The sequence below is a fragment of the Nanorana parkeri genome, unplaced genomic scaffold, assembly GCF_000935625.1.
Source record: "Nanorana parkeri isolate BGI_ZX_2015 unplaced genomic scaffold, ASM93562v1 scaffold863, whole genome shotgun sequence".
Lineage (NCBI taxonomy): Eukaryota > Metazoa > Chordata > Amphibia > Anura > Dicroglossidae > Nanorana > Nanorana parkeri.
The window spans coordinates 274451-290274 of NW_017307131.1; the positions used below are offsets into that span (position 1 = coordinate 274451).

Below are 15824 nucleotides of genomic sequence, written 5' to 3' on the forward strand. Positions count from 1 at the left end.
CTAAGGAATTAGCCAGTTATTCTTTTGTGGGGGGGCCACAGAGGCAGGAGGCGGGTCTCTCTCCCTCTCCCTCCTCATAGTCAGTATTGGTGCCTCTATGTGGCTCTTGTATTGACTGGAATCGGCCCTGACTGCTTGTTGGCACTAAGGCTGAGCAATAATTTATTTTTTATGAGAATGCAAGTTACTATTCCTTACATTGCTCTGCAATGTTAGTCCCAAACTGATACCCAAAACTGCACAGGAATCTTACCCAAATCCACTCTGAGGTTACTTATCCTTTGTGAAAGGAAGGCAAGTCACCAGTGACAGCAGTGAGGGCAGGGACAGCAGAAGACAGAAGCCCATATGCATTTGTCACTGAATGGCAGGAGAAATCAGCTTCTCCTACACGTGATGGCTTTAGAGGACATTGGAGCTGAAGTCAGGCTTTTACAAGGAAACCCCTGCCATCACAAAGGAAAAGTGATTTATGTAGAAGTTTTGGGAGGGAAGACCACACCGGCAGTCAGGACACAGGTGAAACCGGCTATTGGTAACAGAAAAGGAGTTATCTGAAAATATTATTGGAATGCATGTACTTCAAGGTCAGTCAATCCAGACTTAATGGGGTAAATCCACATTCAAGTATGCTCATAAAACATATCTAGTAAGGCTGTGGTTAGAGGTCATGTGAAATTAACCAGTCTACATTCTGTGTTAAGTGTACAGACTGCCAGGAGGGGAATTGGGGAAACTATTGTAAAACTGTTGAGAGTACAGAACCTTAGACCTGATGTAAGCCCTTTCTCTGCTCCGATATGCCCAGTAAAGTAACCTGATGGGACATGTAGAACGACCGCGGATTACAGAGGCCTAAACAGAGTGGCACCTCCATTGAAGTTAGCTTTGCCTGATATGATCTCCATCCAGTGGCGTAACAATCACCATAGCGACCCAGGCGGCCGCTATGGGGCCCGGGCACAGGGGGGCCCGGCCAGGGCATCCCTCTGATGCCGTATGGGCCGCCTGGGTCGCTATGGCGTCTTGGGGTGCTGGCTCTCACTGACATAGCTCAGCAGCAGCTGTGAGGGAGAACGTTCCCCCTCACAGCCGCAGTGGAGCTGTGTCAGTGACAGACAGCAGATGCTGCAGAATAGGCCGGTTACACCGCCATTTGCAGTAAAGAAGGAGGCCGGGCCCACCTAACAGCAACCCCGCCTCCTCTCACATCACTGGCCAGCGATCTACGAGCAGGTGGGGCCAGTGATGTAAGAGGAGGCGGGGCCCGTCAATAGAAGGAGGCGGAGCCCGGGGATGGAAGAGGAGGCGGGGGCCCGGCGACCACGGAGGTGGACAACGCTGACACGTAAGAGGCGTGCAGCCCAACTGAGACCTTGCAGAGCACACTATAGATATTCTATGGTGGGCTCTGCAAGGGACATAACTAGCAATCACGGGGCCCCATACAAAATTTTGCTATGAGGCCCTGTGATTTCTAGTTACGCCCCTGTCTCCATCATTGAGAAGATTGCAAATGAGGCAGGAGAATATGATGCTGTGATAGACCTGGGTAATGTTTTCTTTTAAAGCCAAAAAGACTTGGAGTGACAGGACCAGTTTGCCTTTGTGTGGGATGGCTGCCCATACACTTTCTTGATGCTTCCTCAAGGGTACCTACATTCGCCAATGATATGTCACAAATGAATAGCCTCATAGGCTGAGATTTACGCACCCTGAATTTGAAAGTCACTGTGTTTCACTACATCCATGACATCATGATCTGTGGAACCAAAGATGATGTAACTGAAGCACTACATCTTCTGATACAGAACATGGAGAATGGAATATGGGCTGTAAACAGAGGAAAATTCCAGAGACAGTTGTGCAAGCTATCCCGGGACTATCTCCCACTATTACCAAAAAGGAAGCAAAAAAATGTATTGGAATTGTGGGATTCTGCAGATCATTCATCCCACTTCTTGCATTGATCCTTAGGCCCATATACAATGTAACCAGGAAATGACTGAGTTCTCGTGATGCTCCAAAAAGCAGACCACCTACCTTTTTACTAAATTAGCCTTCTTGCAGCACCAGTCACTGGGACCCATGAGGCCAGGGGTACCATTTATGCTGGATATAGTGAAGCAGGATAGTAGCATATCCAAATAAAAAGAAAAGAAAGCAAGCAATACTCTTTGGATTTTGGTCCAAGCAATTGATAGGGGCACAGAAAAGATACACTCTGGAGAAGTACCTGTTTGAGGTCTAAGTAGCACTTAAGCATGTAGGCACCATTATAGGAAAGGCCCTGTCACCATCTGTACTGCATTGCCAATAGCAGGATGGGTGAGAAATGCTGGATTGACAACTAGGGTAACTGTAGTCCAGAACAAGACACTGATGAAATTGAAGTTGTAACTTCAGGACCAAGGGGTTATGCAGCTGGGAATATCAGAAACATTTCAAATTAACTGGCAAGCCTTGTGACTTTTACCAGCATCCAGCCAGAAGAATAAATCCTTTTGCTGCAGCTATTCCCCCATTTAAAAGGCCTCACCATTTGAGTCTCTGTCAGAAGAGGACAATGAGTCAATGTAGTTCACTGAAGGTTCAGCCACAGTCCCTTCGTTAGTGGACAGCAGCATCCTACAACCCAAGTACTGACACAGTCCTGCAGGAGACCAGAATTGAAGGATCCAGTCAGTATGCAGAGTTGAGTGCTGTAGTAATGATTATTTTTCCCATGTCACTATTAACACTGAGAGCTGGATGGTCTTTAAAAGACTTACAACTTGTTGGATGTCCACATGAAGGTACAATGACAAGAAGATTCATGGAAAAGTGGTGTGGGGAGGCAAGGAAGTATTTGACTACATCTGAAAATAAGGCAACTCCTGCACCGCAAAAGAAGGGCTTGTGTACACAGTTGTTCCCATGTTTCAGACTTTGAGAACTATAACAGAGTGGCAGATGAGATCACAAAGGTGGCTGTAGTTGTGGCAATTGATCCTGTCTTGATGAACTTTTCCAACTGTGTTTACAAGTAATCAGAACATTTGGGGAAGACGGAAACATACAGTTTGAATGGGTGCAGCAGAAATGATTGCCCATAACCATGCACATAATAAACACTGTAATAGGTAGCTGTACAGTGTGTTGAGAAGTGCGTCAATAGCTATTGCAAGACTACTCCACAGGACAATCCAGAGGGGCAAGAGGCCTGCAGAGATTTGGCAGACTGACTTCATCAGGCCACTGCCCCAGGAAAATCAATCACTATCCCTGGACGCATCGAATGTGCATCCAGGAAGAGTGTTTTCTAACTGCATGTAATCATATCACACATTATATGCGGTGTGCTGGCATTTACATGCAGCGGCTGTCACCTGATCATTAACTTGAATGGGTGACAGTTGCCGCTTGTAAATGCCAGATTAGGGATTCCTGCTGGAGGAAAACGCAAGTTCCTGATGCAGAAATCCCTAGTCGCACCTAAACTTACAGATATGAATGGGGCCGTATTGTGAGTATATTAGTGTCCGTAGTACCATACAGAATATAGTTACATTTTATTTTGAAGTATGAAATTTGGCAAGCGGCCTGCATGGGAGAAAACAATTTGTCAAGTGGCCCCTGAGTGAATTGAGTTTGAAACCCCTGCTTTACAGCATCAAAAGTTCCAAGTTCAAAAAACAATGCTCCACTGGGAAATGTCAGTACATTCCTTTCTCCTGCCTATTGGTGTTCTATTGGAGGATCAGAAATAGAATATCAGGTGGCAAAGTATTGGTCAGAGATCTACAAAAGAAGCCAGTTAGAGGAGAGTGCACAGCTGATGGGTCTACTGTTTATTATTAGTAGGCGGAATGAACAGTGGTGGAAATATGGAAAGTGTTATATTGTTTGTTAATGAATGTTTGGTGAAAGTGTGTCACGCCTGCTCTGATTGAAACGGATAGGATCTCAACTGCGGAGGGTATAAGCTAACGTAGGTAGTAGTTGAAGGCTTCTCAGGCGTGAATCTCAGGCGTCGCTCCCAATCTTTATCGGGGAGTTAGAGATTCTTGCATCACAGCCTTAGAACAAAAAATAGAAAGGGTTGAGAGGTGTGGGCTATTGCGTCATAGCTTACAGTCTCTATATAGTAAGGAAACTTGAATACGGATAAGCAGTGAGGAACAATGACCCCGTATTGACAGGGATTGAGCAATGTGAAAATCCCCACAGACAGCTGATAGTAATCCTCTAGACAGTCTATATCACTTTAGCGAGGTTGCTTCAAAATATTAAGGCTTAGGACTCCAACTGGAGCAATACGGTTTGCACAATGTGAGGGATGCAGTGATTCCTGTACTCGAGAGGAAGGTTCCGGCTCTGACAATCCAGGGGAGATGGTCCTAGGCTTCAGGAGGCAACAGGCGCTTCTGAACCCAATTGTGGAACGCCATGTTGCCTCAGCTGAGCCTTTAAATACCCCCAGGAAGCAGGAGGAGCCGTCGGCCGGAACGAGCGGCTTCCGTGTTCCACAGTGGAACGCAAGCCGCTCGCCTCGCAATCAGGAAGTCGAGTGGCTTCCGCGTTCCACCGCAGAACGCAGAGAGGCCACTACAGCAGAGGGGACGGTCGGAGTGACACTTCCCCGCCGGGACCCGTTACAAAGTGTTTTCATAAATTCGGACGCATCCGCATTTCTGAATGCAAAAAATAACAAATTCGAACGAATCTGAATGTTACGAAAATTAGGATGCATCCAAATTTGTGGAAATTAACTGAAAGGTGTTAGACAATCCAAAAAGAAAAAAAAAAAAGCATGAGGTCCCCCTCAGAATTCATACCAGACCTTTTAGGTCTAGTAGGAATTTTAGGGGGGACCCCGACGCCAAAAACAAAAAAGTGTCTTCAACCAGACCCTTGATCCGAGCAGCAGCAGCCTGGCAGAGCAGGAAAGGGGGGGGGGCGATCGTGCGCCCCCCTGCCCCATACCAGGCCACATGCCCTCAACATGGGGAGGGTGGTTTGATAAGGGGAGACCCGATGATTGGGGGGGTCTGCGGGCAGGGGGGCTTATCTGAATCTGGGTGCCCCCTTTTATAGATGCCACCCCCCTTGTGGATGAGTAACGGGTAGTTTACACAGTAAAATAGTAAATAAACACACCACACTGGTTTGTAAAGTCCTTTATTAGTAAATAAACACAGCACACCGTTTTTGACAAATCCTTTATTAAAACAAAAGTCCCAAAATGTAAATCCATTGTCAATCACATTGCCCTTTGATGTAGATCCTCGTCAATCACTATGCCGATTAAACAAAAGAAAAAATGCCTGATGCCACATCCAAACCCAACGAACTCTCACCGCAAGTGACAGCTCTGTTTCTGAATGTAAACAAAGGGGCAGAGCAAGTAATGACGTCATGGGACTTCCTCCGCCCCTTTGATTACATTCCATGACAGCTCTTGGTCCCCTAATGGAATGTGTCCATCTCAAGATGGAGGAAAGAACGAAAACTGCTGGACCCCATGTCAGTCTATGGAGAGTCAGATGTATACGGACCTGTGTCTGTTTGCATCAGATTGCCTCCAATTTGAAACAATCAGGTCTGGCGAAACGGATCTCTGATCCGTTCGTTTTTCCAGACCTGGCCGGAGTCGGGGGTAACTGAGTGTAAACAGATGTCCATCTGCTTGGACCCGGCTGCCCACAGACTAGTATTGGGCATCCGATCGGGTCTTCTTGAAAAACTGACAGGTGGGCCCTGTGTGAAAGGGGCTTAGATGTTAATGTCATGCGCAAAAAGATCTGTTTGAGTTTGAAGGATACATGGGTTGGGCACTGTTTCAGTTTCCCACACAGTTATTTAAAGACTGCCCATTTCTTTGTCACATTATAGTCAGCTGCCACAACTTCAGTTTTCTAACTTTCTTCCTTGCATGCCCGTGTTCCCTCATGCATCTCTTTTTTTCTTTCTTAACCATGTGCTGTATGTGACCAAGCTGTCTGAATTGTCTACAGCTATAAATTCCAGTGGCTATTACTATTATAATTGTGTTTGCGCTAGTCATTTATTCTTCTTGGAAACTAGCATAATTTATAAATCACATGACCAGGCTGGGCAGTGTCCTATAAATAGCAATTTGTATTATTTCTGCCATGATAAGAGTGCCCACCTGTCCAAGTAAAAATACTCCCTCCTCTAGTAAGTGGCTGGTGCTAGCTTTGCCTACTATTTACTTTTAAAGCTCTTCAGTTGTTTATACCCACTAATTGAGGCTCAGAATAACTAATAATAAATAACTTACTAAAGTTCAGCATTCCCACTTTAAAGGAGAACTATGAGGTGAGTGAAAATTCACTCATCCTCATAGATCGAGCCGACGTGTGACAATGAAACTGTCACACGTCGGCTCAATAGATCTGGAAGTGAGCGAACACATACCGTCGCTCGCTCACTTCCCGATCATGTCCCTGCAGAGAGCCGTGACTGTCACTCACGGCTCCCTCACGGGATTGCCCTTCTCCCCGCTCTGATCCTCCAGCGCTGACTGACGGAACGGACGGGGGAGGGGCGGATACAGCTGGCTCTGCCTCTAGATAGGCAGAGCAAAATGTCAATCACGCAGCTGGGTGGATCTCGACAGTAACGTTGTGATCCGTCCCGGCTGCAGCGGTCTCAGTATACCGCGAGCTGTAGCTCGCGATATACTGATCTTTGGGTGACGGGAGGATGCTAGTTTGTGTCCTCCCATGACCCTTAGGAGAACTATGGGGAAAAACACTTACCCCATAGTTCTTCTTTAACAACCAAGCACCTTAAGACTGCAACCTCTCTGGACAGAGCAACACACCATGTTGTACATTACATACTGTACATCTAACTGCTGCACCCTGTACGCTATGTTGCATGTTACAAACTCCTGACCAGAGTACTTCGTAGGCATTGTGGTGCCAAAGCGTTCCTTGTCTTAACAGTTGGCTGTTAAAATGTAACTAAATAAATCTGGGCACATTCATAGTCCTATTAGTGTTTAGTACCAGATGTATAATTCATGCAGTCACCACTGAGACAAAGTTACACATAGCCAGTCGGGTCACCATGTGGAAAAAATGATTCATGGTTATTATGAATGTAGAGCGTACTACCTAAAGAGCAAAATTTCATTTTTCATCATAAACTGTCATTTCATACAATTTAACCTCACTGTCTACCTATTACGGTACTGTGAAACCAAACAGATGAGCAAATTGGAAATACGGATGTAATAAAGCCACTAAACACATCGTAGTGTTAATGTTTCATTTTGCATGAGTGACAATCCTACCTAAAACTGTTTACCATGAGACGTATAATTCATGATTAATATGTAAGCTCTGTTTCTGGACAATGACTAGTGTGTGTGTGTTTTTTTTTTTTTAAATCATCAAAATAACATGCAAACTAATTTAACCGACTGTCATCATTTACACTGCATGCAGAAAGATAAGAATAAAATATGCAAATGACAGAAACGGTTCCTCATTTTCTGTTTCCTGTCATTATGAGATAATATTTGGCTACAAACCCTAACCTAGCCTGTACAAAGAATGTTGTGTATTACAGTGGAACTATGATATAATGCAGGCTGTAACTAGCAATATCATTATTAAGCATTGTTTTTCTGAGTGTTTCAGATACTGAGTACTGATACCGAAACTCCCGGTAGCATGGAGCCGGCTTCCTGGGGAATCAGGAAGCCGTGCAGCGTGTCATTACACGCTGCCTGGCTTCTTGATTGCCTAGGAAGCCAGCGCAGGCCAGTAAGGTGACGCAGAGCGCAAAGGCCAGTAAGGTGACGCAGAACGCGGAGGCCAGTAAGGTGACGCAGAGCGCGGAGGCCAGTAAGCTGACGCAGAGCGCGGAGGCCAGTAATGTGACACAGAGCGCGGAGGCCAGTAATGTGACACAGAGCGCGGAGGCCAGTAATGTGACGCAGAGCGCGGAGGTCAGTAAGGTGATGCAGAGCACAGAGGTCAGTAAGGTGAGGCAGCGTGGAGATCAGTAAGGTGACGCAGCGTGGAGATCAGTAAGGTGAGGCAGCGCGGAGGTCAGTATGGTGACGCAGAGCGCAGAGGCCAGTAAGGTGACGCAGAGCGCGGAGGCCAGTAAGGTGACACAGTACGGAGGTCAGTAAGGTGACGCAGTGCGGAAGTCAGTAAGGTGACGCAGTGCGGAAGTCAGTAAGGTGACGCAGTGCTGAAGTCAGTAAGGTGACGCAGTGCTGAAGTCAGTAAGGTGACGCAGTGCGGAGGTCAGTAAGGTGACGCAGTGCGGAGGTCAGAGGTGTAAGATAGAAAAGGGAATTACAGTGCTGATGTGCTCTGTGCTCATGCCCTCTTCTTCCTCTCCGGGTGGTGGGGGGGCATCGATGTCTCCTCTATGTGAAGCCCCAAGCAGCCTTCCCTGCAGCTCCCTTCCCGCTCTGCTGTTAATACCCAGGCAGCCAATGACGGAGCTGCACTCTCCCTCCTAGCCAATAGCAGCAGAGGTGGGCGGAGAAACATACAGGCTGCCGTGGAGCCTGTACTGCTAGTCTTTAGCAGCGGCGGACGCCTTTCAGGGGGATCCGCGGGTGTGGGGGGCGATGCCTATGATCCCCAAACAGTGGCCGGGACATACAGCTGTCACAGAATTTACTGCAGTTGAGTGTAAAAAAAGGGCCTCGTACTTGTAGTGTTCTGGTTCCTTACATTGAACCGCAGCTAACTCTGTGACAGCTTGACAGCTGTATGTCCCGGCGGCTCTGCGGGGATGTACTCCTGTCACTACTACCGCAGGTGGGGGAAGCAGGGAGCAGATCTATCTGGTGGGGGGGCAATTGCCTTTGTGTGTATGTGTGTGATTGTGCATGTGTGTGTGTATATGAATCCCTGTGTGGTCTAGTTTTTAGGAGTACCTGTACCCCTGTATGTTATGGTCGCTTGGGAAGGTATCTAAATGCTTTTTGAATGATTCAATACTCTCTGCTGATACCAGTGCTTGTGGCAGCGAGTTCCAGATTTTAATAGCTCTAACTGAAAAGAATCCCCTACGTCCCTTGTGGTTAAATCTTTTCTCCACCAGTTTTAGGTGGTGGCCTCTAGTCCTTGTTAGGGAGTTTACAGTAAAACGTTTATTGCTGATGTTGTCATCACCACTAAACATTTTGTACATCAGAATCATGTCCCATCTTAGTCTCCTCACTTCCAGCGTGAACAAGTTTAAATTTAGTAGCCTTGTCTCATTGCTTAGGTCCTCCAGCCCCTTCATTACTTTAGTTGCCTTTCTCTGGACTCTCTCCAGCATAAGGACATCCTTTCTGTGGACTGGTGACACATCTCCCATACACATCTTTCCACCCGGCTCTTAGCAACCAGGGACTCTTTGGTCGGTGTCCCGCCCAGCTCCTGGCAACCAGTCATGTCACTGGTTGCCAGGAGCTGGGGGTGATACCAGCTGGAGCATCCCTGGATGCTAAGGGCTGAGCGGGGAGATGTGTAAGGGCCATACACATCTCCTCGCCCACTCTGTTTGCTAAGAGCTAGCCAGAGCATCCCAGGTTGCTAAGAACGGGGCAAGAGATGCATATGGCCCTTACACATCTCCCCGCCCCAGCTCTTAGCAACCTGGGATGCTCTGGCCGCTGTCTCAACCAGCTCCTGGCAACCAGTGAAGTCACTGGTTGCCAGGAGCTGGGCAGTTTGCAAGGGGTGCAATTTTTTGTAGATACGCCTTAGTCAGGGCCGGCCTTTGGGGTGTTCGAGTTGTGCAGCCCCACAGGGCGCCATGGCAACAAGGCGGCCAACACAGCTCATCCTCGGGCAGCTTCTCTCCTCCTCACCGATGGCCATCCGACATGACAGCGCTCACGCAGGAGGGAGTGCTGCCTGCTGACAGGACGGCCGAGCAGGGTGGAGGGAAGCCGCAGCTTTCAGAATGGCCGAGCGGGGAAGAGAGCAGCCGCTTTCATCCTGTCAGTTTCAAGATGACAGCGGCTGTGTGCGTAGCCGAGCAGAGGATCAGTAAATATCAGTGATATTTACTGATCCTCTGTGTGGTAAAATATTTTACTATCATCAGGATCTGAATGAATGAGAAGCCTCTGTACTGAGTGCTTCCCATTCATTGAGTGCTGGGGCTGCAGAAAAAGAAATTGAGGACTCTGTGTCCTCAGTTTCTTGTCTATTTTAAAAAGGGAAAATTCAGGGGTCTGTTTAGACCTCTAATATTTCCCCAAAGCCCCCTGAACAGTCAAAAAATAAATAAAATAAATAAAAAATGTAAAAAATTATTTTAAAAAAGTGAAAATTACCCCGCACATACACATATTATTAGACATGTGCAACGACTAAAAATGTATTTAAGATGAAATGAACGAAAACTAAAAACGTTTTCATTTGTTTCATCAAACAAAATACATTTTTATGCCATTTTGGATTCAGCCATTGGCGTGTTCTGGAGGCAGGGTGCATGACGTCATATAACACCGCACGTGTTGGGTGCTGCCGTCTTGGTGTATAAATAATTATACACCAAGATGGCGGCGCCTACATCGGTGTGTGACATCATGCTCCCCTCCTCTAAGATGGTGGCACACATTCGCAGAACGCGCCAGTGGCCAACATGGCCACCACACATTCTCAAACAAATTACTATGTGCCTGAAATATTTTTCGTATATTCGGGCAAATAGTAATTCATTAATTTAACATGTAGTCTAGGTTTTGTGTTCTGTTTTTTTATTTTTACTTTTCTAGATGCACTTACTTGAAGAAAGGGTCGGCATGACAACCTGACACTTTACTTTTATAGACTCTATTTTAGTTTGACATTTATAGTTTATCACTTGTTTGCCTACTATTGTTTTATTTAATAAGAATACTTATATTGTGCCTACAAGTTTAATACCTTTGAATAAAAGTTTTATTTTTATCATACTTTTTAATATGTTTATTTTAGGCTTAACAAAATGTGAGTCTTTGAATGGTGCGGATATTGGAGAAATTGGTGTGGCCACTGAGGGGCGCTGTAGAGCTTTCTTGCACAGGGCGCCTAAGGCGGGCCCTGGCCTTAAAGGAGAACCTTGGGGTTAAGGCTTTTCCCCATAGTTCTCCTTAGGGTAACGGGAGGACACAAACTAGCGTCCTCCCATCACCCTAGGCTCAATATACCGCGAGCTGTAGCTCGCGGTATACTGAGATGCCGCAGCTGAAGCGGATCCCGACAATTGTGCCGGGATCCGCCCAGCTGCTTGACTGACAGCTGGCTCAGTGGCCAAAAATGCTTCAAAGGTAGCTCATGTACCTTTTTGAGCTACAGGCGCCTGGACGGGCGCAATTTAAACGCATAGGATTTCGGTTGTTGTGCATTTTTTTAATAGCTTTGAGCTTCCAGCTACAAAACAATCAGGGTAGGCCCATAGCTCGGTATAGACCTGGGGCTGGGGGAAGACTCTGCAGGTGCCAGAGCATTGGACTCAGTTTCACCGATCTCGGTTGCAATGCTTTGCAGGCTCCAGTTCAAACAATTAACGAATAAAAGCACATGTGTTCCTTTCATCAGTGTGGGAGCATTTATTATTACGGTGGAATTAGCCTTCACGTGGTGCCGGATTCAATCAATGACGGTTTCCTGACAGAAGAAGAAATTTGATAGCCTGACTATCGCTAAGGGAACGTGGAGTTCACAATGAGCCTGTGTGGCCTCTCCTTCGGTGTCTTTGTTTCCTATTCTGTGAATGGGAGATGGAGTATACGTGTGACAGCAGGAAGCTACTGCAGAGCCTCGTCCTCCATTCACAGATGTCCCCGCCCCCTCCGCTCTTATGAATGGGAGCTCTCCAATACATAGACACCGGGCCGCTCTGCCCGTGACGTCACAGTTCCAGCGCCTTCATTCACTAAAACGGCTACACGAGCCATTGTGAAGGGAGGGTCACATAAGACATGAATTCAATGGACGGGACAAAGGCACGGCCTTGACACACACTTCTCCCTGACGTCTGTAAAAACAAATAACACTACAGACTGAGCGATAAACAAAGCAGGCCCAGACGACAGAGAATTGCGATATGCGCACACCTGTGCCCTCTTCATTGTGCCAACACCACTGTCTGCCGGCAATAACCCATAGAGCTCCGCTGTGTGTAATAAAGCAGACAGCAGCAAGGTTTACGCTGTAAGGAAATACAGGATGTGGAGAGGGTGAAGGGTAAACCACTCTCCCCTCCCCCATTCTTCCTATTCCGTCTCTTTCTTTAGCTCTCTCCCCACAATACACACACACAGAAAGCAACAAAGCTGAGAGCCTTCTATGGCATCCCTGCATCCCGGCAGACGTGCGATTGCCTGTACTCCTCTTGCTGGCCTCTAGGTGGCGCGTTGTAAGCCAGCTGCGCTTTCCATTGAATACAGGTGAACTATTACTTGTATACACAGGCTGATATGAAAGCAGTGGGCACAGGAAGCTTGTTTACAATTATATACTATATAGTATTGTTGTGCATTTTCCCTATGCATGATTCACGCATATCTTTTATTCAAGTTATACTAAAGTCAAAAGGATTTTAAGCTATACAAAATGCTGATGAAATCACTTACAATGGATGTTGGCTGCTCCTTGATGTTTAAAAGTTTTTGTTTCCTGCAGAATCAGCTGGTCCCCTAAGCACTGGTCCTGATATATGTTTTAGGGTGACTCCGTTCCCTTCCAGGGTCCTATGGAGCCAAACTTCTGTGTGCTAGTTAGCTCTGTGTGTTTTCACTAAGGAAAACTGGGTCTGAACCTGAGCTCCTCCAAACATGGAAGGAGCCACCCTGAACACAGAACTGCTGCCACCCAATCAGCTGTGACCGAGGAATTCCCGTCTGCAGCTGAACGTAAGCAAAGGGGCGAGATGCAGTGATGTAATTGACCTAATATGTGGCCATATAAGGTAAATAGCATCAGCACAAGCATCCATCCACCTTTGTTTGTGGTCAGCTGCGGGGCGGGGGAACGGCCCGACCTGCAGCTGATTGGTTGGGAGTCTCATGTAATGTCGGAGTTTGGAGGAGCTCAGGTTCGGACCTGAGCTCATTCCTAGTCTGCACAAACGCACAGGCTTGGCAAGGCAAGTCGCTGCCCTTCCTCCCTTCCCCAAGCAAGTAGATGGACAGCTGCTGGGAGACTGATCTGCCCCTTGTGATCTTGTACTGGACAGGAAGTTCAGGAAAGGGGAGTTAAGAGAGAGTTGGAGCCAACTGTTTGGAAACATGATGACTGTAAGTGTTTGGGCATCAATTTCAATTTTGGGTTGTCACCAGAACAGGAATAGATTGCAGTGGGAAAATCTTGCAGGGAAATCTTGCAGTGGGGACACTAGTTCTGGTGACCCTGCTGACTGCTAAGGATTTCCCTCACTTTGGAGGGATTTCCTCTCCCTTCCTGTTGTGGCTATTGGACAGGAAGTGAAGGGAAATTTCCCCAGTTGGTCACAGATACAGATGGCATAAAAAAGCTGACAGGGGTTATGGCTCTCACTCACTCCATCCAAAACTAAAACAACAAAAAAAACCGTTTGAGCTTCAGTTCGACTGTAATACTACTTCACAAAATGCTGTTCCAAATATGTTTGTTTTTTTATTCTGTAAAACATTCTACCTTTCACTTTACAACTCCTACTGCAGTGTGGGAGCACAAAACAGGAAGAAGCAATTTATGTTCATTTTCTCCCACAAAACATTGCTCCAAACACTACAGCTATATAAATCCTGTATAATAATAATAATAATAGTTCCAAGCAAGCATAGCACATTGGCGCAACTGCACACGCTTGATCTATGAACAGTGTTGTCAGAGAAAGACAGTGGACCCCATCATTGGTGACAAAAGGAGTTATGGTGCCAGTGGAAGACATTGAGCCCAATCATTGGTGTCAGTGGAAGGCATTGAGCCCCACCAGTGGTGTTATTGGAAAGCATTGTGCTCCACTAGTAGTGTCAATGGAAAGCATTGTGCTCCACCAGTGGTGTCCATGGAAGGCACTGAAAAATAGCAGAAGGTTTCCAGGCACACTCACCAGCCAGCATGCAAAAAAACCTGTCTAACCACTAAGGTTAAAAGCGGAGGTTTAGATACACGTCTTCTGCAGAAAATGTGAAAGCCGCACAGCCACGTCAAGGCACCTCCTAGATAGTGAGGTCCTAACTCTAAACTATGAGAGTCTCCATCTTGGAGCACATGTGGCAAAAGATTTAAGTGGGTGCAGGTTTGTCAGGAGGAAGCCCAACCTCCCTTAAAGGTACAAGATGGAGACTCTCATAGTTTAGAGTTAGGACCGCACTATATGGAGGTGCCTTGACGTGGCTGTGCGGCTTTCACATTTTCTGCAGAAGACGTGTATCTCTGCTTTTAACCTTAGTGGTTAGACAGGTTTTTTTTGCATGCTGGCTGGTGAGTGTGCCAAAAAACCTTTTGCTGTTTTACTGTTTGAAGCCCTTCCGTGTGCACCTTGCTGTAAAGCTGGTAACGAATTGATGAGTGCGTTTGCCATTTGTTTTGCATGGAAGGCACTGAGCCCCATCAGCAATGTCATTGGGAAGGCATTGAGCCCAATCATTGGTGTCAGTGGAAGGCATTGAGACCCATCATTCGTGTCAGTAGAAGGTTTTGTGCCCCACCAGTGGTGTCAGTGGAAGGCATTGTGCCCCACCAGTGGTGTCAGTGGAAGGCATTGTGACAGGCTGTGACAGTGGTGTCAGTGTGAGTTGCAGTGCCCCCAGCATCCATTATAGGCACACAGAGAGGCCGAAGGATAGTGAGCACCGAAGATCGCACACGTCTGTAGGGGGGCCGGGGATGCCGCATTCCGTCCTCCCCGTCACAACTATGGGGCGGAGAGTAAGACAACGTGCACCAGATCCGTGTCACTCATCCGAGCTGGCTGCAGACAACACGTCAGTGAGAAGAGCACAGGAGTGAGCTGCCTGCTATCATCTCCGGCGGTACACCGAGGCATCTTTGTCCCCGCCATCGCTACCTACTATTATGCTGATCATGGATGAGCTGAGGGAGATGGATTGCAGCGTACTGAAAAGGCTGCTGAAAAGAGACGGCGTACCCAACAGGAACGGTAACGACAGCAGCCTCAAGCACCATTCCAGCCCGGGCACGAATAACGCTAACATCAGCAGCAGCGGCGGTGTGGGGGTCGGAGGCACTTGCCTGCTTCTGGACTGTAGACCTTTCTTGGCTCACAGCGCTGGCTTCATCCAGGGATCGGTGAACGTGCGCTGCAACACCATCGTCCGGAGAAGAGCCAAGGGCTCGGTGACCCTGGAGCAGATCCTACCGGCAGGGAGCAAAGATGAGGAGGAGGTGCTGACCCGACTGCGCTCCGGTCTCTATTCCGCCATTATCGTTTATGATGAGAGGAGCCCCAGAGCCGAGTGCCTGCGGGAGGACAGCACGGTGTCCCTGGTGGTGCAGGCTCTGCGCAAGGACAGCGACATGACTGACATCTGTCTGCTCAAAGGTAAAATAATTCATGAGTGTGGATGTGATGGTGGCAATGGCTGAGTATTTCCTCTTCAAACCCCATATGGTGAATGCATGAGAAAAATAAGAGTAGATGCTACATATACACCTGTATTGGACCAGAGGGGATCAACTTGGGGGATTCAAGATGACAGCGCCTTCATATGGTAGCCATCTTTTTTGGGGGGGTGGGGGTGGTCGCAGAACAATAGCATCGCTGTAGCGTAAGTTCCCAGATAATTGGCACAACTGAAGGCTCTGCATCTGTTCATTGTTTTCATATATTTACTAACCGCTCATAGATGTGTAGAG

General features: G+C 47.3%; 1 protein-coding gene across 3 annotated transcripts in view; it reads left to right on the forward strand.

Annotated features, from left to right (window-relative positions):
- Positions 1-503: 503 nt before the first annotated feature.
- The window catches only part of DUSP4 (dual specificity phosphatase 4), a 33482-nt gene continuing 18161 nt past the window's right edge, over positions 504-15824 (forward strand). The window contains exons 1-2 of one of the 3 annotated variants that reach the window (XM_018565579.1): positions 504-507; positions 14991-15510. In XM_018565579.1, the coding sequence (XP_018421081.1) occupies positions 15024-15510 (487 nt within the window). In that variant the 5' untranslated portion in view covers positions 504-507; positions 14991-15023. Of the gene's footprint in view, positions 508-14989; positions 15511-15824 lie in introns of those variants that run through there. The other 2 variants (XM_018565580.1, XM_018565578.1) reach the window with 2 other exon arrangements.